Source organism: Manis pentadactyla, chromosome 7 (assembly GCF_030020395.1).
Source record: "Manis pentadactyla isolate mManPen7 chromosome 7, mManPen7.hap1, whole genome shotgun sequence".
In the NCBI taxonomy this organism is placed as follows: Eukaryota; Metazoa; Chordata; class Mammalia; order Pholidota; family Manidae; genus Manis; species Manis pentadactyla.
The window spans coordinates 45701093-45723469 of record NC_080025.1 but is presented as its reverse complement, the minus strand read 5'-3'; the positions used below and the strand labels follow the sequence as shown (position 1 = coordinate 45723469).

At 45.9% G+C, this 22377-nt stretch overlaps 1 protein-coding gene across 9 annotated transcripts in view; it reads left to right on the top strand.

Moving 5' to 3' along the window:
• Positions 1-4683: 4683 nt before the first annotated feature.
• IKZF1 (IKAROS family zinc finger 1) overlaps positions 4684-22377 on the top strand; it is a 90123-nt gene continuing 72429 nt past the window's right edge. For 2 of the 9 annotated variants that reach the window (XM_057505336.1, XM_057505332.1), the window contains exons 1-2: positions 4684-4810; positions 19451-19504. In XM_057505336.1, coding sequence (XP_057361319.1) covers positions 19465-19504 — 40 coding nt within the window. In that variant the 5' untranslated portion in view covers positions 4684-4810; positions 19451-19464. Of the gene's footprint in view, positions 4811-5382; positions 5693-5850; positions 6000-6365; positions 9643-19450; positions 19505-22377 lie in introns of those variants that run through there. The other 7 variants (XM_036918829.2, XM_057505335.1, XM_057505334.1 and 4 more) reach the window with 7 other exon arrangements.

The window sequence follows — 22377 nt, the reverse complement described above, 5'->3', positions numbered from 1 at the left end:
AATTTTTAGGATACTTCCCCTCAGAGAGTCTCACCATTTAACCCCCTCTCCAAAACTATTCCACTTGCTTTAAGCCTGGACAGGAAAGATTTACGATTTATTAACATTGAAAAGAGAAAGTTGCTATAACAATACAAAAATAACTAGACTAAATTTCTATGCACTTTACAGATAGGAAAGCCTGTTCACAAACCTTCATCTTTCCTGGACATGCCCATCTGATTTCTTTACCAAGATGTGCCACCAAGATTGGCAATTTGGCCCGAGGGGAAATAAAAATTGAAAGTGAACAGGAGGAAAATCTGTTCTTCCAATTGGGAAAGAACATCTTAAAAGAATTAGTCCTCAGAAGGCTCTCAGTGCTCTGCTGGGGGCACAAGCACAGGGCACAGCTGAAGGAAACCCCCAGACTCATACCCCAGCCCAACCACAGAGAAACCAGACACTCCCACACTCCAGACTCTTATTCAGTGCTCAGTATCTGCCAGGAATCCATCTGAGACTGCTTACCCTAAGTCCTTTGAGACCATGAATGTTCCAGAAAAAGGCATTTTTGCTGCCACTGATTACTATGATCTCCATTTTACAGAAGAGGAAACTGAGGTACAGAGAAGCCTAGTAACTTGCCAAGCTAACAAACCCAGAGAGTTTGTCTCCAGAGTCTGTCACTTAATCTTCAACCTTGGGTGAGTACCCCTCTCCGAGCTTTAGTGTCCTCACACTTCCTCTGCATTCCCCCCTCTTTCCTCCATGTGTATGCAAAGCCTTCCCCACAGCTAGCAACCACTTAGTGGCTTCATCCTCTGTGTGTCCACAGGCTTTGTGTCTGCATTTACCATGACATCTTTTACATTGAGTGCAATCATTTCTACTTTACTAGATCAGGAGCCCCTTAAGGATAAGACCACATCTTAGGCTTTGGGGAACAACTTGTCTCTCAAATGTCACCTGCAACAGTGGCTATAGAGCAATGCATACTTATGGAGTAAATGAATGAGTACATGCCACCAGGAGACTTTACAGCTCCATGAATTATGTTCCAATCACATTCCTGTATAGTGGGATCAACTGCAGGATGGCACCCACCTCTCTGTTTTCTTTATTCTGACCTGAGGTCAGATGTATATCTACTTTCCTTTTACTTACCCAAAACATTTTCAACTTTTCACCAGAAAGCTTTCTGGGTAAATCTATCTTCTCTAAGCCACTGTATCTGACTCAGTTTGTTTTTAATGTCTTCTAAGCAAGTGATAGTAATTAGAAGTCCCATTTTTGAGAATCTAAGTGTGTTCTTCTTACAAATACCAAAGGGAATAAAGTGAAACAATTATCATAAAGTGGGAAGAATTTGGCTGTCAGCTGCCGCACATCCTTGATTCAAACGCTAGAAGCAGTGATGTGAGTGATCAGCAGAGCTATTGAGTCTCTGTGGGTTTTCAAAGCCAGGAGCCACCGAAGCTCCAGAGAGGGCCATCTAAGTGCTGTAGGAAATGGAGAACACCAAGGGGTCTCCTTGAGTGCCACCGAGCAATACCCCCACCCCCCAGGCACTGCCAGCCGCACTGTCCTGGCTCCTCCTAAGTTCCCTCCCAGCCCCCTGCTGCCCTGTGTCCTGTTCCTTCCCTTCCAGAAGTAGGTGGGAGCCAGCGGTCTGTGCTCAGGAGCCAAACTCAAGCCAAAGCCCGAAAAAAGGGTCAGGATCCTTCGCTCCAAGCTGGCACCCATTAGTTTTTAACAACAGCAGAAGCAGAAGCTGGAGATGGTGAAAACTGGGAAAAAGAAACCAAAGAAGCAGAGTCCTTGTTGCAGAAGTTTCATCCAAGTTCAAGGTCCTTCTCTCATGTTCCAGTTCCTTCTCTGACAAAACCATGAGTTCTGTATTAATCTAACACTGTAGTAAGACTCATAGAACTGTTTTTTCACAAAATACTTTTCCAGTTACTTCAAATTATTCTTGCTGTTTCCCAACTGCTGGAAGGAAGAAAGGATGCTCATCCTTTTTTTAGAATTAAAGAAAAATCCAAAAATCATCCAGATTTTTTTAGAATTAAAAAAAATACAATTATAATCATGAATTACATATATTGTCTCACTTCATTTCTCTTGTTTCTGTGAACACCATTGTGCAGTATGTTCTGCAGATGACAAAATGAAGCTCAGAGAGGTTAAGTAAGTTGCCAAGACTCACACAGCTAATAAGAAAAAAAACTATTTATCTTATCATATCATCTCAACCATCCATTTATTCTATAAAACTCATTTTCCTGTAAAATCTCTTCGAGGTTCTGCCTGAACAAAAATGCTGGTGGTTAACTCCCTTACTAGAGTAAGCTCTGTCTAAGTAGTCTTTCATTAATTCTACAGGTGCTCTTTATTATTTTCTCAAAAGAAGAATAATAGGTAATTTAGCAATTATTATCTAATAAATATACTAATGATAAACAAAATAAACCAAGCTATACTTTATTAAAAGTTCTAACATTATGAAAAGTGATACATATATGTATGTATGTATATTTCCTAAAGAAGCAAAATGACCTTAAACCTATCAGGTTTTTTTAAAGGATCACCTGTTTCAGTTTCCCCTGATACATTTTCCCCTCCAGTGTGCTTTTATTGCTGAAAAGTCAGCAATTTTAAATGTCCTCTCTGATCCTATAGTGCCCTCCCAGATTCTCCAGGTTACAACCTGAGCTCCTGCTGCTGCACCTCTTCAGGCATGTGGGAGAATGAGGCATGATGGCTGATTCTTCTCTGCTTCCTCTCAGTCTCAACGGGGCACTGATTAGTAAAAAATCATAGTTACTTCTCACAGTCCTCTTCTCTGCTGGGCACATTGCGAGAGCATCCATATGTAATCTACACCATCCACAAACAATCCCATGAGGTACCTTATATTATTACCATCAATATATAGATGGGGAAACTGAGGTTTAGAGAAGTTAAGAACATAGGTCAAGACCACAACAGCCCCACCTGTCTGGGCTCTAGCCTCATGCTTTTCTGCTTAGGAGGATTTGCCTTGGCTGGATGGGCACACCTGCATCCTTGATTCCCCCTCCACAGCACATCTATAAAGAGATAGGCCTGGGAACTAAGGATGCTATGTCCATCCAAGAACCAGAGCTGTGTCATGACCCCTCTACTGCAATGTTTTTGGCATCCCTGGGCCTTGCACCTTCTGTTTATTGCCTCATTTAATCCTGAGAAGGACTCTTCAGGATGAAGTACATTTGATTCTTTTGTGGATAAGGAAGATGACACTCAGAAAGGGTCGATGACTTGCCCAAGATCATACAGGTAAGGGGAAGACTGGGAATCAAACCAAAGACCCTTTCACTAGACCTGCCTCCTCTGGGCTTAAAGCAGGACTTAGTTATTGGCTAGAGCTCAGCACAGTGGAATTTCTTTGAGGATGAAGTGAGTAGTAGCTGTGTACAAGTAGTCCAGGAATGGACCATCTGGCTGGATGCTGTTTGTGGTTCATGGAGAGAAGACACTTCTCAGAGGGATGGTGCCAGGGGTAGCCAGTCAACAGGGTGCCTGGGCCCTGCCACCAGCAGCGTCCTCCACCAGGCCACAGCCTTCCTAGGTAGCTGCTGTTCCCTGCCACACTCAGCTGCTGAGAAGTGACATTTTCTGATGGTTACTTTTGTCAGCTGTTTTCTCTACCTGGAAGGCCTGCCCATACTATCACCTGGGGGCCCATGGGCCCTTCCTCACTGTCCCCTGGGCTGTCACTCTGCCTTCTTTGAGCTACCCAGAGGATCTTGTCTCTCCCGTTCATAGGGATGGTCTGGTAATTATTTTTGTACCTACTGGTGCACCCCTGGGAGTTCTGAAGGGCTGAGGCTTCAGCTCTTCATCTCAGGCCCTCCCTTAGCATTCTGGAGGGCTCAGGATACATTTATTGAATTCCCGATTCTTCCTCTTCTGCTCAGATACAGTACTCTCATCCGGCTCCCGCTCGGTGGGGCCTGGTTAATCACAATGATGCATCTAGAGTGGGAAGAGGTGCGCTGTCAAAGCCTGCATTCCTGTTCAACTGAGACCCGCTGCGCCTTACGCGTGAGCCGCGGGTACAAGGACGCAGAGGTCTATGGCACAAAGAGCCGTGCAGCCGGGCTTCAGACCGCTTTCGGTGTCACCTCCGCTGCCGCCTTTCACACTTACGTGTGCACAAGGGCCAAGGTGGAAGGCGCGATCCTAACTTCTGCCTTAAGCAGGTGGGAGGGAAGAGAGCCTAGAGGTATTCCATTGGTTGTCTGGGAAAATGAATCGCACCTTCCCCTCACTTGCGGAGGATCAACTTTCCCACCCCCTTGGGTGGGCACTCACCACCTGGGTCGCAGCCAGAACCTGGAGGCCAAGAAGCCCCAGTGCAAGGGAAGTGGAGCTGGGTGGGCAGTGGACGCCCCATACTCTAGGGAAAGTGCTTCACGGTGTCCCGAGTCCCTCGAGTGCCCTGAGGGGGACAAGCCTGCGGGTGCCCAGACGGGCCGCCCCGGGCACAGGATTGCGGGCGGGCGGCGGGCTCCCCCACTCCGGCTGCCCCGCACGCATCCTCCGCGCCGGGCCCGTAAGGGTTAAGCGCGGGTCCCTCAGCGCCGCAGCCGAGCCGGGCGCTGGGCTTAGGGCTCAGAGCGCGGACAGCCACCTGCCGCGCGGGGCCGCGGCGCGATGCGGCGCTGGAATGAGGAAGCGCGACGGCGAGGGGGGGCGCCGGGCGCGCAGAGCGCGGGGGTGGCGGCGGCGCGCCGAGCGGGCCCGGCGCGGGCGAGCGGGCTGCAGCCGGCGGCGGCGCCAGCAGGTACGGCCCGCGCCCGCCGCCGCCCCGGCGGCCCTGGGGGCCCGGGGCCCATCCCAGCTCCGCCGCAAAGTTTGTGTGCGCGGCCCCGGAGTTGCGGTCGGGACGGCGCCGCGGGAGCGGGCGACCCGGCGGTGGGGGTGGAAGCGGCGCGCCCTGTTCTGTGCCCATCTCCGTGCTCGGATCACTGCCCCGTTCGCTGTCCCGCTCCGTGCCCCGCTCGTGTCCCACTCCGAGTCCGGCCCGCGCCCCGTTCGGGTCCCGCTCCTAGTCCCGCTCCGCGTCCCGCTTGTGCCCCGCTCCGAGCTCCGGAGCAGCGAGCCGGACGAGGGCAGGGCGGCTGCGGGCAGGCGGAGCTGGGACCAGAGGTGTGCGCACCCGCAAAGTTTGCGGAACGCGGGCGGCGGGCGCGCGCTCGGGCCCCCGCCGCTCGGGGCAGCAGGTGGCCAAGCTCCGGTCGGCTGGGGGCGCGGCGCGGGGCGTCCAGGTGCGCGGCCCGTGGGCGGCGCTGTGCGCGCGGGGCAGCCGCGGGACCGGGAGCGCGAAGCCCGGTCGGAGCCGCTGGGGGTGGGGAGCGTGGCGGAGAAATGGGGAACAATGCGAGTGAGCAACTTCAGGAAGTCATTGTGAAAGAAAGCTGGGAAGAGCTGGGCGGCCAAGTTAACAGGGCACTCTAACAAGTGCCTGCGCGGCCCGCGCGCGGGGCGGTGACTGCGGCGACAGTCCCTGGGTCCCCGCGGAGCGCTGCCGAGCCGGTGGGACGCTGGGCCGCGGCGAGGCGGCCGACCCCGCGAGCCCGGCAGAACAGAGGGAGCCCCGGCTCCGAGGTCGCTCTTCGCCCCCGAGAACCAGTCTTGGCCCCCAAAGCGCGACGCACACATCCACGTGAGTGTTTTCAAATTGAATTTCAATAGGAAAACTTGGAGTAGCTGGTGGGTTTTGAAAAGAGAAAGGGGGATTTGGGGAATGAAAGGAAGGAGAGGCAGTCAGATTTGTAACCGCTGGTTTCGCTCTGGTCCGCCAGTCCTTTCTGGGGAGAGCGCTGACTTTTGTCAGAGCCTCCACCACTTTATGCCGTGACTGCAGGCGCGGGACAGGCCGGCTGTGGGACACTTCTGAGCCGCCCTGCTGTCACCACCATGAGGAGGACGTTCTAGCTCCAGTCATATTTAAATTGATATATACTTACACGGTGAGATCACGGAAGTCAGCCTTTATGAAGTCTTTCGACCTTTCTTTTATTTTTGAGATGCGACCTTTTGCTTCGACTGTAAAATAATTTGATCGTGTCTGAGTTTGCTTTCTGCAAAATAGGAATTATTCCGGATTGAGAAGTTGGTAGTACTTCTGCTGACTGCAATTTTGGCTATCGGGTTATGAAACCTCTTGGTAATGAGGCATCAGGTTACTTGTGATTGTATTTAAAGTGTGTTTTTAAGAGGATTAGTCAAGGATCCTTGGGGAATCCTAAGGAATCGCGTGAAGGTGTGATTGCTTTTTGTCCTAATTGGGAGGCGCAGAGGTGACACGTAGAAAGAGGGAAGAGGGTCAGGATTCTATAGGGCTGATACGGCACTGCTTTCAAAGGCAGTGTTTCTTCTCCCTGCGCTGCAGGCGGCTCAGAGCGAATCTCAAGGATGCGTGCTTCACTCTGGATGCACAATCATAATTTTCCACCCTGCTCCTCGAGGTGCATTTCAGCTTTGAGGTACTTGGTTTTAAACCTGGAGACGCCAGCTGGTGTTGAAGAAATAGCCACTTGCCCGTCAAATTAACTTCTGTTAATAGAGAAAATTTTATGGAAATTGAAAATATTTAAGTTGTATAATATTTAAACTTCTATAGAAATTTGAATGGTTTTAAGGATCAGTTCATTTTGGTTTTGAGTTGAGAGGAGAGAGAAACCTTCAGTAAACTGTCTGAGCCTCTTGAATTTATTTCTTTGTTTGAAGATGTCTGTTTGACCAGGTTAATTGGACTCATCTTTTTTATGGGATTTTTAAAAATAAAAATTTAAGTATTATTTATATTAAATGTGTTAGAAATGCTTCAGTGACAAATCAGACTATTTGGTATGTGACTTAAAATTTAAGCAGACAAATATCTGTGACAAGGTTACCGGGCTTACATCATAGAATATGTAGAACATGTTTAAAAATAACTACAAATAATGTCACATTTTATAACCCTGTGCCATTCTGGTTTGATAGGCTATTTCTGATTTCACAATCTCTTATGAACATACATGGTTATACCTCTTTTACATGGAAAAAAATAATTGTGCTTCTCCATCTTGAACACCCAGAATTAAAGTCAAAAACATGAGTTAAATGGTCATGTTTACCTCTTTTTTTGTATCTCTGTGAGAGTTGCAGGCAGGAGTTTTAGAGACACCACCATGCTTGTTTATTTATTCATCATTGTTTTCACTAAGGTACTACATCTGGGAAAACTACAGATCCTCTGAAATTCAGGGGATTGGGAGCAATAAGACACCATTTCAGGATGAGCCCACAGGCCCATAAATAAAAGTGTGAATATTTTCATGATTGACCCTTTTGAGAAGTTGGTCTGAGGTCTCCTGAGAGAAGGTAAACTGTGGCTGTCCTTGCAGCCATTTCCCTGGTTCAGAAACTAAGATCATCATGAAATTCCTGGCCCTGAGATCTGAAGCCCAGTAGGGCTGGGGACCACAGTATCTTGTCACTTGCCTTAAGACTTAGAGCTTAAGAACAGTGGTCTTTGGTTTGGGGAAATTTTCCCCCTTGATTTGGATCTGTGTGTTTCATGTTTGGTTAATGCAGTAGTAGCATATTGTCAATACAAATGTGAAACTTTTTAAATTTGGGGGAACAGCTATGTATATACATACTGCCTACCACATGCCATGCCATGAAAGCCCCCACCTCCACACATACACGTACGTTGTGTCTACTTCAAGATTACGTGTTCATGAATAGATACAGGATATCAAGAAATCATAGGAGTATACGCACAGACACACAGAGCATGCACACAGCATGGGAGAGAGAGGCCTGGGGCAGGATGGGAAAGAGTTCTGACATCAAACAGCCCCAACCTGAGTGATAAAGATCTTCATCTTTGATTTTGTTTGTTTGTTTATTTACCTTTTATTAAAACAAGATGGATTTTCCTATCTATAATGGTGAGTTTAGGCATCAGTGATGTTAGTTCTCTGGGTGTCTGTGTAGTACAATATATGCATGTAATGTACTTGCAGTTAACCCAAGATTCATCAAGGGCAGCATTATGTGATGACATTGGGTTATTTTCCCTCCTCTAATCTTTGTAATTATGAAATCATTTCACTATGAAATAAGTACTGGTTTTGGTTTTTGTTGCCTTGTTCTAATGGAGTTTCACGTCTAAGGACCCAGCTGACAGAGAACAAACCAAGATCTTTTTAGGGTCTCTGGCAAACCCTTGCTGTCTGTAAGACTGACAGGCATTTTCCGGCCCTGTAACTCCTGCTTTTAACCATGGGCCTCTGCACCTCCTTCTCCTTGTCCTGTGTCAGTATGTTTTTGCTGGCAGAACTCTCAGACTCACATGTATAATCGTTCCATTTCACAGGAGAAAAGAGCTGCAAAAGCCACAATGACCCATCCTTTGGGACTTACAAAAGGAGAACAATTGATCCAGTTTACACCTTGAGACAAAGGATCATTCTCTTGCTCAAAACAAGCACATGTTGATGTGTGATTTAGATCTTAGGAAGGCTGAGTTTCAGAGTACTGGCATTATATGCACACACATTTAAAATTCAGGTGAAGAAGGAGACAGGAATGGGGTCCATCAGGGACTTCAGCCCCTCAAACAGACTGTAGCAATAGCAACAAAATGTTATTGTGGTGTCCACTAGACACTCACTGGGTGATCCTCACCCAGTCCCATGGCACTTGTTTTTTCCAATTGAACAAATGACTTCACACCTCAAGGTATCCCTCTGCATCTCCTGCAATAGGTGTTCATGCCCATTTTCAGTGGCCTTGCTTTAAAAGCTTATTTTGGCATAGTTTTCAAATGATGATATTCCCACAAATATTTTTAAGACATCATGAAATAGTAAGAGTGAAGTGTTGCATTATTACAAGTGAAACAGCAAACAAAAGACACTTTTCAGAAAATTTCTGAGGGGAGACATGAGCAGAGCTCAGCCTACTTCTGTGTGTCACTGGGGGTCACTCCTGAGAAGGGCCCAAAGAGAGGGCAGCAGAGGCCTAAGCTCCAGGCCATGGGCTGCTGGGTTCCGTTAACCGTTGGTCCTTGGATTGAGCTGTGATAAACAGGTGGATGTCATAGGTGCCTGCGGGCCCCGCCTAGGGACAAACTGTTAAAAACGGTGAAAACCCAAAGTCCCAGGCATGGGGGCCACTTGTCTTCCCAGCCCAGGCCAGCCCTGTTTCCCTTCTCCCATGGCCATTTCTGCCTTTGGGGAACTCACAATTCCTGTTGACTAAAAGAGCTCCCTCCTCCACCGCAAGCCTGTCAAATCAGACAGATGTCCTAATAATCTCTGAACCCATTTTGGTCAGGACAGGAAGCACAGGCTCCCTTCCCACCTCTCTTCTCCTGAGAGAAAACTATCTTCCCTCCTTTTTTGCATATTTGGCAAATGGTTCCACCTTTCTCTCCGCCCCAGTGGAGTGTGAAGGCCGTGGTGCAGGCGAGGGCCCATCACCGGGCAGCAGGGTCCCTCCCAGGTGGCTGAGTCCGGGCCTCTGTGCAGCCCGGGGTCTGAAGACCCCAGTCCTCAAAGGCGGGATTTGTGTGGGAAGGCAGCACCCTTGGTCTCGGGGAGGCCAGGTTCATCGGTGAGTTCCACACGGTTCCTTTGCTGCGTGTGCGGAGGTGGGAGAAGCTGGTGGCCCTCTGGTCCCCGCAACCTGGTGGCTCGGCAGTGGGTGGCCTGCGCCCCTCCTGCCACCTGTCCGGATGATGGAGAACATCATTATGCTCCGTCTGCACGCGCTGCCTTCAGGTGTCCCACGCCCCACCTCCTGATGGCTGGTGGCGCAGGGCCACGGCTTAACGAATTGCCTGAAATGGGCCCTAATTAGGGGGGAAAGTGCCTTCTTCATATTTTCTCATTCAAGTGTGCGATGATTCATTTTTCTTCAGCAATCAGCTCACTGCTAAAGGAAATCTGACTCTCTTCCTGGAGCTTTCGCGCCAAAAGTTAGCTGTAATGGATACCTGGTTGCTGCTGAGCTTCTAGGGTTTGACCGAGAGCTGTGGATGTGAAGGAGGGCCCTACCGTGTTCCTGCATCCCTCCCTTCCCTAACCTTCTCTCCTGCCTGCCTGCCTGCCTGCCTCTCTCTCTTCACTCTCTTTCTCTTTCTCTCTTTCTGTCTTCCTGCTTTCAAAAGTGGAGTTTTCTGCAGAGACTATGGAAATGACTAAGAACTACATAAATTGTTTATAAAAGCCGTTATACATATTGAAATAGATATTTATGTTCTATTTTTGAGATCACACATTAAAATCAACACTTAAAACATTCTCTGTTAGCTTGAAACTTTAAAATTGAGCAATATGCTTTGGCTTAGACTCCTTTTCTAAAGGTACGAGTTCCACTGTGAATATTGGCTCATCAGTTTTTGGTAAATTTTTGTTGTTAAATCAGATTTTCTCTGGGGCAAATGAAATAGCACATAAGACATCACTTAGACCTGATGGGAAAACCGTTTACTTTAGAGTCTTTAGGAGAAATGAAAATGAGGAATTGATCTTTTATAAGCTTATGTCTGAGACACTCTGAAATGTCCTCCAGTGCTTTTAATGGGAATGAGAGAGCCAGCGACCCCCTGGCACGAGCCCCACTTTTAGCCTGAAAAGTGACCTTTTCCTGCACCACCTTTGTGCTGAGTTTTGTGTAGGGCAGAAAATTAAAGTGATATCCAGAGAGATCCACAGTGAAAACATATAGATAAATTGTGTATCCCACTTCATTAAATTAAAATCATACTGCTAATTAGCTTATTAGAGATAAGGCAATTAATAACCATTTCTAAATGGTTTGGAAATTTCTAGTGCTCCTCTATACGTGTTTTCCTGCTTCTGCTTGTTGTGTATGTTTTCCTGAATTTGAAGAATTTTCAGTTTAATCCAGAGCAGACATGGATTAAACGTCTCTTTCTAAGATATGTAAATTTGCTGGAAAAGAAAACCATAAAGGAAAACATTGAAAATAAATTATTTAAACTTATTAAGGGCTGCAGAAAAATCTGATTACACTGTTTAACATTAGTTCTCCTGTATTTTGCTCTCTGATGGACATGAGCGTTTTCTGCTAGATCACACGTAAAGACATGCCGATTTTTGTATCCCTACAAATGAGGAAGTTGTAAGCATCTGTGAGATTCTACTGACGCCACCCCTCCTCCTCCTGGGTTTGCATGAGGACGTTATAGGCTAAAGGTTGTGGGTTACAGAAAGCCCAAGCCGCCCTGTGGATATGTATCCATGGGTTATCATATTCACATGGATCTTGTCATATAGTCTGTGTTGTTGAGCATTTTGTCTTCAGGATCCTCTGAGATTTGGGTTACAGGACAGCTAGGGATGAGCTCTCTATCACAGAGTTAACATGGAAATCTAAAACTTTCTTGCTAATTTGATCCAACTAAACAGCCAGTTCAGAATATCAAGTGGTATTCGTTTCTGTGATTATTTGGTTTATTGCCCATAGCAATCATTATTACCAAATACTGGATACATTATTCTTCCCTTTATTCTTCTCAGATACAGCTTAATTTGACTCTAGCTGAACCATTTGAAGGTGGGGTGCACAAGGTCAATTTCCAAAGTACTAAAGCTACTAAGAGATTGAGCTACAATTTAAGGAAACTGATTTTTGAATTCATATTCTGAATACTGTGAACATAGTTTTAAAGATGTGAGCATAGATGGTTTTTTAATAATTTTCATTAAAAGGTACCTCATTTTAATTGATTAGAGTTGACAAGTTTGTGGGCTCTGTACACAGAACTGAGTTCAGAATGCAAGTCCTTCAGGGAGAGTTTCCCTTTAACCCAGAAACCATATGGCCTTAACGTGGGGACAGTCAATGGCATCAGCTCCTCGCTGGAGCTGGAACGAGGTATCCTTTCTTACAGGTTGGTCCAAAGCAGCTTTTTATATAGCAAGGAATAAGAGGAAAATAGATGTCTGGGTAACAGCGAATCTCATGGTGTGTTTGCTCTACAACATATTTTCTCTTTGTGTTTGTGTGTAGATTTGTAAATCTTGTTTCACTATCAGCTTTTCTCTGTACCAGTATAGCACTATCCTTAAAAAAATGAAAAAAAGTTATAGTTAATAGGGCGGTGTCCTCAGTAGGAAAATCAATGATGGCTTTCCAGGCATTGGGAATAAACATATACATATGGATTTGTAAACAACTGCACATCCCTGTGAGGATTTGCATAACTTTACTTCCTTAGACCCAAACAAAATACAGTCTTCACCAAGGAAACTCACATAAGCCCTTCTTTAAAAAGAAGTCCAGTGGCCTGATAGAAACCTCAGCTTGCAGGTCTGTTTTGGGGAATATTATGGGTTTACAAGTGATTTTTCTACCATGTTCAGTTTTAACTTGAGTTTAAGTATGTCCACATGAAATGATCTACTAGTGTTAAGAGAACCTCACTGCTAAGAAGGCAAGATAAAAGACTATCTTTTGTGGTAGCATATTTAGTAGAAAAACTGATTAATATTGTAACTTGGTATCTATTTTAAAATGAACAAAATTTTTTTAAGTAATAGGAACACAGAATTTTTCCTACATGCCTCCTCGGTCTCCTCATTTTACAATAGTAAATGAAAAAACATTAGCGTATTTGGGAATACCTGTGTAAATCTTCATTTGGGGACAGTTTTCATATTTTTCTAAGTTGTAAATCTCATTTTTGATGCATAGTTGCTGGCCATGCATGGAGATCTTCTAAAATCAGGAAGAGATAAAAGAAAATGATTCTAAACTTGGCATTTTTACTTAATGATGAAGTGGAAATCTCCATTTATATTTGAGGAAGCTGCCTAGGAAGTGGCCTGTGATGACGGTCAGAACCAGGAAGAGTCCCATAAAAGTGTATGTAAATCGTGAGCATGCATGTCTCTCCCAAGGTTGCTGCATAAACAGTAGTTACTGTTAGTGGTTTGAGAGCCAGAGGCGCGCAAGGTCTTTAGCGGGAAGCCTCTTCTCTGCAAGAGGGGTGCACACGTGCACCCAACAGGGCGTTGCGGGGCCACTTGAGATCCTGCCCCAGACCTGTTCTGACAGCAAGAGCAAGTGTGTGAACACACAAAACTGTTTCCAACTCCATTTTTTTTTTCTATTTTTAAAAAAAGAATTCTAATGCAATATCTCATATTTTTTTGGTACCTCCCTAGGAAACAGGGAGCTCCATTATGGCAGTGAACAATATTCTTCGGTTCTTTACTTTCTGTGTCAAATACCTCTTTGCTAACACTGTTCTCAAACAGCAGGGTTCTTAAGGTTTTAGCTGCATTTTGAAAAGGCTTCCTCAGTTCCCTCTGACCCTTCCTCTTTTGCATATCAGTTCCTGCCCCTAGAAAAAAATGTGAAGACAGAATTGCACGTCTGAGCTAATTTGCCCTCAAAAACCAGTTCACAGTAGAACAAACCACTGGAGGTGTTTTTAGTGGCTCAGTGAAATAGGGGTGAGGGGCGGCGTGGCAGCCAAATTGGCTGCTGTCCTGTTTAAATCTTGTTTTTCATTGTTACTTGCTCCAGCAATACTCTGGGGAATAATCATGCAAGTGTGTAGATTGGCAGCTAATTTTTTGAAGAATGAAAAGAATCAGAAATGAAATAAGAGTGCCCAGAAGTTTCTATGTTCTCCTGACCTGTTTTGTCAAGTTGTTAGGAAAACCTATAAGGTTCCCTTACCTAGACACAAAGACCTCGCAGATTGCCTTAGCTTGCTCTTGAAATATTTCTTTTTTTAAGAAACAGTGTAATTCACAGTGATATGACAGATTTGCAAAACTAAAATCTACCTGTCTGAAAATGAAAGGGCTTTCTCTTGGCAGGAATAATGGCTTTTATTAAAGTGGTCTGTGACCTAAGGCATTTTAAATAGATTACCCATGTACCTGGCCCCTTTAAAATAAGCATTATTGAATATATAAGGAAATGACTCCAAATTTAACTCTAGTGCAACCTTACTCATCAGAGAGAAAAAATTAATTAATTGCACCAAATAATCAGGATTTAACCAGATTGTAGTTTTGTGATAAAGTTTGGGTTATTTGCAGAGAACACACTTATTTTCTGTAAAGATACAGGTAACGTGCATTCCTTGTCACTATACATTTGAAATGTGGGACTGCAACATGGACTGTGAAGTCCTACCAGGCAGGAGGGTGGAATGAAGAAGAAGGCACCGTGCAGTGGCCATGGGTTCACAGCAGAGGTCTGCTGTCTGCTAGATGGTTGTCCTTGGGCAGGCTACTGCTAAATTAGCCTCTGTTCTCCCATCCATAAAATGGAAATAGTAACACAGATTATATATGATACTACTAAAAGTACAGTTTAACTGTGAAAGTAAGGACACACATTTAGCAAATGGGTATTGAATACTAGGTCTACCTACATTGGGCACTGGGCCAAGCACTCAGATAAAGCAGTGGACGGGGTGGGTGATGCTCATGGTCCTGTGGGCTTAGCACTTTGCTGTTAAATGGCAGTGCATAGAAGGTTGCTTAAATAAAGCTAGTTAGTGCCAGCATTCTTTTCTTTACAATCTTTTTTTTTTTGCCGTTTATAAGACATTTAAGAAATGTTATGAAATATTACTAGTCAGAATGTACAGTATCAGGGCAGGAGAAAGGCATTTGTTTTGTTTATTTATCTTCTTGTTTTGTTTTTATCGAGGTGAAACTGTCATACATTATAGTAATTTCAGGTGTATAACATAATGATTGGGTATTTGTATCTGTTGCAAAATGATGCAAAATGATCTACAAAATGTCTAATTCACATCTGTCACCACACAGTTTCAAAAAAAAATTGTTTTCTTGTGATGAGTACTTTTAAGATTTACCCTCTTAGCAACTTTCAAACATGCAATGCAGTGTTATTAGCTATAGTGGTCAGACTGTGCATGGTATTTGTTTTTGTTTGGGTTTTTTTTAAATAGTGAATATTGTTTAAACCTCAGAGACCTGCTCCCGATGAATGGGCTAATGATGAGTGACCATGAGTAAGTCATTACAGCAAGTCTGGCATTCTGTGTACTTAGCAGTTCTTTCATAGCCATTAATCTGGGCAGCTTGAAATAGAGTCAAGTTGTGGTTCTTAACAGGCATATGGCTTTTAATTGTGGCTTCATTAATCCAGACTCACCTTTTAAGAATTACGAAGAGCCCCAATATTTCAGAGAAAGCACCTTGAAGAGGGATGTGCACTGTAGAGAGAAGGGGTCCCCTATCCCACCACCCACCAGTGGCCCCCAGGCTGCCTGACACTCAGGCTGAGCTTGGGGCTTATGCTCACTGACAGGTGGAACATTCTGGAGACTCAGTGGTACCTCTCTTGGAAGCCTGGCCACCCTGGGCTGTTGGATACCCATACCAGCCAGGTTCTGGTCCCTTGTGAGTGTAGAAAGAGGAAAGAAAGGTGTGGTCAGGAGGACACTTCCAGAAACTTTCCCTGTCCCCAGGGGAAGCTCCTCTGCAGGGCCAGCATAGGCGGTGAGTCCACGTTTCCCTGGCCTGGCTATGGCGACTGGAGGTGCCGTGGCCTGCTTTGCTCCTGTTCTCAGCTCTGGCTTGGTCCTCAGTGTGCTCTGTTCTCTGAAGTCACTGATATGCCAACTCCGTGGAACTGAAACTAGGAAGGTGCTGTTTGACCCTGTTGATCAGGACAGAGAGAGACACAGAAACAGAGAGAGGGAGAGGGGGAGATGAAGGAGACAGAGGGAAAGACAGAGCAACATTGTGGACCTCCAGATCAGTGTCCAGTCCAGCATCAGACAGGAGGGTGAGTGATGGCCTCGGGGGTTAGGAAGGCGGGCTGGGCTCACCTGGAGCGACAACATGACAGCCACTGTCACCCTGGCTCTCACTTATCTCTGCATCTGTTTCCCCTTGTGCAAGATTCAGAACTGCTTGCTCCAAAGAAACAATTAAAAAGCACACATGGCTGTAAGAACCACACAGGTGACAACTATTTACTGATGTTGCTGTATTTTCTGCGGTCGGTAAGTTGAACTCTGGCTATGGTGGTTTGTATTTCCCATGCCAAGTAGAAAAATCACAGGATGTTTCTGTGAAGTCATTGTTCTCTCTGGCATCTCCCTTTACAGCCTACTGATCTTGGTTTTCCTTTAGATAAGGGTGTTTGAAAACAGGTTATTATTCACTTTTGTAATGAACTCCTCTTCTGATTGTAAACCACTTTATAGCCAAGACCATATCAAGCCTGATTTCCATCTTCCACTGAACACTGCCTCCACGTGGGAGAAGAGGGCTTACTAAGCACTGTCTGGAAATATGTACAGAGCCTGGGTTGCACACAAATCACTGGGGATGGGGTGGTGTTTCAAGGTTCTTCTAACCCCAAGGGCTGTCTCTTATAATCTCAGTCTCAAAGGGGGCGGATTTCCTTTCCCTCACATTTTCCCATTGGTGGATTATTCCTTTGGTGTTTGCCTAAAAGCAGTCACTTTTACAAAAAAGTCACTACTTTTTTATCCCAAGAGATGCAAATTTGGAGTTTGGGGAAGTTCAAGGGATCTTCTCAAGGCACCCCATGTGATGTCAGGCAAGACAGGCTGCAGAATACGCAGGGCCCAGCGCAGACTGCAAACATGAGCCCTGTTCCTAGGTTAGTAAGAATGTTAAACCAGCGCTGAAAACCAGCCATTGGTCCACATGGGGAGGGGAGAGGGGTGCTCTGGGCAGGCCCCCAGCCACCGCCCTGGCTGCACGCTGATGTCATTGACTGGTTGAACATGCATATGAAAATCTAAGGGAGGCTGATTACCTAACAGAGTTCCACTGGTGGGAGGGGGAGGTGGGTACTAGACATTTAATGAAAATGGAAACAGGCCTGTTGACATAAATCCGGAGTCCTCCGGCTCTGTGTGGTCAGCTCCATCACACAGCCACTCCTGAGTGGTGCCGGCTCCTGGGAGGGCTCTCACCCTACTCCCCGAGGACACCTGGGACATGCACTGGGCACCTGCCAGACTCCCACCCAGCAGAGCCAGCTCCGGCGTCACCCCAGGCGCAGAGCATCAGTCTTCAGCTTTGTGGGGTGTTCTCACTTTTCCCTCCCACCTAAGCAGACTGGGGCATGAAGGGAAAGAGTGTGATGGGTTCTGCCCCTGATGTAGCCCCAGAGGCTCCCCAGCGCCATGCCAGAAGGGCGCTTTCTCTGCTGGTGCTGACGTGGGTAGCCATCAGCTGGCTTTAGGAAGCATTTTTTTTTTAATTGGAAATAATCTGAGTCTACAGTAAGGTATGGTTAAGTCAGTTCCTACAGTGGAGTAGTGCATAGTCATTAAAATGAAAGTGTTAAATGTGTATTTGTAAAATAAAAGGATATGTGTAGTGTTAAGCGAAAAAATATTTTACAACAGTGTATTTGGAATAGGCTTAGTTTCCTCTTTGTGAAAAGCACTGGTATGTATACACACACACAAAATGTAGTAGTCCTAAGTGGTGGAAATCATGGGCATTTCAACAAAAGTCGTCGGAACGTATTACTTATGTACCAAAAACTTTCAAAGTCAATGTACAACATTTTGGTTAGAGTAGTATTTGTGGCAAGAAGATGCAAGCTCTGTATACATCTCACCAGTCAATACAGAGGCATTTTAGAACAGGTCTGCAATATGTCACAATAAAATACTGCACTCGTCTTCAGAAAACTGAATCTCATATTAATGCTGCATAGTGATTACAGAGATTTTTCTCAATTCTGTCTTGTTTCTTTAGTTTTGTTTCAATTGCTTTGACGGTTTCAGAAGAATAGATGTTTGCCTTTCTTGCAGTAGAAGTATATGAGCCTTTAGATAGGCTGCTGTTTCCCAGTTTGCCTCTGGACTTGTCGGGCGTTGGCTTGCTCGTGGACCCTGGGGCTGATGTCCATGTTGAGCCATGGAGCCTTTTTCCCTCCTGTGGTCGCCACTGTGACCCCTAAACCCACTGCACACCATGTGTGCACAATTGGCAGTTGCACACCTGACAATTCATGTCACAACTCAGACTGGTTCAGTGGTTTCAGAAATAGATGAAAACCCATCCCCATCTATCAAAAGTGACAGTCATTCTTGGTGACTAGTACTGGTATTACTGAAATTGAAAATATGTATTCCATATGTGCCCTAAAAGCTGTTATATATACACATATGCATGGCCTCTGTCTGCATGTTTTCAGCCCAACGGTCAGGAGAGGGCAGAGCCCTGAAACCTCCATCAGTGTCCGGGTTCCTGCTGAAAACAGACCTCACAGCTCAGACCCACACCTCTGGACCAGAGAGATGGAGGGGGGCCCCAGGAAAAAGGGACCTGATTTCCACTCAATAGAGACTTAGTTTGCTGGTCAGAGAAGGATCTCTCCTGAAGGCTGTCCAGCAGAACATCCGTGAGCAGGTCCTGCTGAGGTCACCCAGTGCTGGCCACAGGTATCTTAGCCATGGAGCTCCCAGATGTCTCCTATTAGGGGCACCTGAGACCTCTGAGGTGCGGGCCAGGACCTCAGATGCAGACCCTTTCCTTCTGCATGGCTGGCGCTGGCCTCTCCCCAGCACATGGGGTGGCTGGCAGGGCAGTGGGTGCAGGTTCCCGAGGCCACCCAGGGGCAGCTCTTCCCGGCTGCTTTTCTCTTTCTAAACCACTCTGAGGAGCAGCCATCTCTCAGCAAAACAGGAAGGTCTGGGTGCTCTCTGGCCATGTTTTGCTGCCATCGTGAGCTTCACTTCTGCCAGTATGAGAACGCTGGCGACGTCTGAGGCAAGGGCCCTGGAACAGTAGGGGACAGAGACGGAAGCACAGCGTTGCCCATCTGCCAGGCCGGAGGTGTATTCATTATTGATGGAGGGAGTGTGGTAGCTGCTCAGATATGCAGCCCTGCCTGGGTAAATGAGACATTCTTCAGCAAATTGCTTCGTTTTTTGATTGCTGATTGTACGCGTGTCACCAAGCTGACTCAAGGTTCATCGATGCATGCTCAGTAAATTAGAAAGAACATAACTATGGATCAGCCAAGAGAATGAATTCTGTGCCTACAATGACCCAGGGCCATTTAATTTTCTGCTTAATTTTGTTGCAGTCAGTTTGCATTTTGGGTTATTATGCAGTAGGAAATTAACAATAAATAACAAATTTGGTCCTCCTGTGCTTGTAATGATATTTTTATAAATCTTTGTAATGCTGTTTTTAAAAGGATCAAGGTCTGTGCCAGTCTGATACTCCAGCAAGTATGTGAGGAGGAAAATGCATTATTCTTGGTAGATAGCCTTGTTGTTAAATACATAGGGCTGCTTGCTCTCTCTCTCTCTCTCTCTCTCTCTCTCTGTCTCTCTCTCTCTTTCTCATATCTTATTAGTAATTTACTTTAAACTAAAATCCCTTCCTCTCTTTCTCAGATAACCTGAGGACAATGGATGCTGATGAGGGTCAAGACATGTCCCAAGTTTCAGGTGAGCCCCTCGTGAGATACCTGCACAGGGAGTCCCTGAGGATGTTCCCACTGGGTGCTGGGAGTCAGGGTGTTTGCTCCATCCATGGGGGCGGGAGGCTCCTCAGCCAAAGGAAAGACCAGCAGGGACTCTGTGTCACTATTTTGGGCCCACTCTTGAGGTTTTCCCAACTTGAGAACCCAAGCAGAAAAATCTCCAGCATGAAATTGGTTTTAGTGTCAAAACTGAGAGCAGCTTGGCAAGGATTCAATATAAGTTGGTGCTCTTTATGGGTGGGGGGCAAGTGACCAGCTGATCTGCTTTAGACCCCAACACATGCCACTGGTGGTGTTAGAGGAGAGGAGAGAGAGAGTAAGAGGAGAGAAGATGAGAGAGAATGAAGGAAGGAGGGAAGGAAGGGAAGGAGGGGAGAAGAAAGAGAGAGGAGAGAAGTCAGGACAGAGAGAGAGAGAGAGAATGATGGGAGGAGGGGAGGGAGGGAGGGAGGGAGGGAAAAGAGAGCCGAGAGAGGGAGGGAAGGAGAAAGTAGCCTGAGCAGCAGTTTGAGGCACAGCTCCGAATATGTGTTAAGCACGGAAATGACGTGGCTCCCCTCACCGTACATTTTATCAAGCCACACTGGACATGACTCCCCCACCCAAGGACACGGGGCAGTGGGGCAGTGGATAACGGGAGGTGAGGCTGAGGGAGGACCGCAGGCCATCTGCTGGGAGATGCTGAGGAGGACAGACCACCAAATTCTAGCAGAGCCCCCACAGCTCCCATGTGCACGGGTGTGGGAAGCTCACCTCTGGCTGGCAGTGCTAGCAGCCTCCGGGGGCTTTGGGGTTTTCAGTATTTTCTCTTTGAGCCTTTCAAGCTCATGGGCAATCCCAGGTTGGCCTTTATTCGAGAATGGCCTGTCATGGTCTCCTGGGCTTGGCCGACCTGCCCCACCTGTTCCCAAGTTGTTACTGAATTGTGCATCTTGGTCTCAATTAGTCCCCATGATGGAGACAAGGATCGAGAATGTGGCTGCTGCCCCATGGCTGCTCACAACAGAACGTGCAGGAGAGGAGATTCGGGTTCTGTCAGACTGGAGACAGACCTGCTGCAAATTACAGCATGCTCCTCCTCCTTTGTGTCAGCTGCTCCTGTCACAGAGGGTTGGACTTAAACTCTCAGGCTGCAAAGAATAAGCCCAAGCTAGCTTTTCAACTGCAGCCTGTAGGCAATCCACGTGAAGTTGGTGGGAGTGAGAATGGCCAGCAACCCTGGCATCATCCACGTAAACTGGAGTCGCATGGAAGAGTTTACCCTAAAGACTTGCTCCCCCAAGAGCACAGACTGTTTAAGCAGATGCTGACCACAACATTGTTGCTGATGTCTGGAAACAGTGCTATAACCATGAATTTGTTCATACAGCCCTTAAAAGCGAGGATGGCATGAATATACCAGTATGGAAAGATGTCAAGATACATGCGAGAGTGAAAATAAAATAACACACACGCTTGCTACATGCTTGCACACATGTTCAGGAAAATTCTGGAGTGATATGCATTAGCCTGGACTTCCTTTTGGGAGGTCAGTTATGAAAAGGATAGATAAGATCTGGTGGAAGAGGAAGGAGACTTTTTGCTTCTCACCTTCTCCCTTTCTGCACTATTGGGATTTATTTCCCTCGAGCACATACTTTGTCTCTTAAACAAAAGTTCAATAAAAACAAGGAAAATACTATTCAAGTGAAAAAAATGTTTGGCTCTTTGAAGGCTCTGCTTTGCCTTCACCAGATCTGGTCCTGATGCACTGAAAGGAGCTATAGGGCCCTTTCCGGGGAGCAGGTCCCATCCTCTGGGACTGCAACCGGTTAGCTTGTGATTAGCAGGTCGACAGCACTGGATGTGAGATTTCCAAAGGCCAGAAGAGAAGCTTCCACTCTTTCTGCTTTCCCCCTGGGGAACTTCTAAATTGGCATTTGCATGATGCATTTGGAGAGGAGGAGACCTTGATAAGTTGGGAGTCTACCTTCTGAGGCCCAGCCCACCCACATCTCTAGGAAGTGTTGCCCTAGGAACAGTTGGTCAGTATTCTGATCTCCTTTCTTAGTAACAATAACAAAGCCTCATTTTCTTCTCATATGGTTCTCGCCCTTAACATTAAGTGCAGAACTCTGCTTGCTCTGGGTGCTGTTTAAAGGGGAGGGTGGTAGTGGGGCAGGGACCAGAATGAAGGGAGACCCATGATCCATGGCCTTCTGAAAAGGATCTCTCCTTGGGTGGAGAAGAGTCAAGAATTGGTCTTAAATTTCATTTATACAGACTTAGCAAAGGAAATGTTACTTCCAAACATGAATAGTACTTCTGGTTTCTGTAAAATGGGAGCATTCTAACCAGGAATGAGAGCATTTAAAGTTCTGTGTCATTTTTACTAAAGATTTCAAGAACACATTTTATTTCTTGCTGCTTCTCTAATTAAAACCTAATCATATAACTTTTTCATTTTCGGTTCTAAAATTGAGGGAAGTGGCAGTTAGTTATGGAATAAGGATGTACATTTAGCCAAACAGTAGTTTACATTTTTTATAAGAACTCTGAGGAATACACTACTAAATCATCCTTTTTTTTCTCATAAAGTTATGCAGTGTTTTGTTCTGTCCACAGGAAAGAAAAAAGTAGATTTTTCTAAGTTGAATCCTATGAAAGTGACACATTCATAGGTAAAAAATGCTGCAGGATCAGCAGTTTCATTAGGGGTCAATGAAATATGTGAAATATATGTGTGAAATAATCACTTTGAAAATAGATAAATAGTTAATATCTGACTTTTTTCAATCCACCTGGGTCTTTCTTCCCTGGGATTTATCATAACTGTCTACTGATACCTGGTTGATAGTG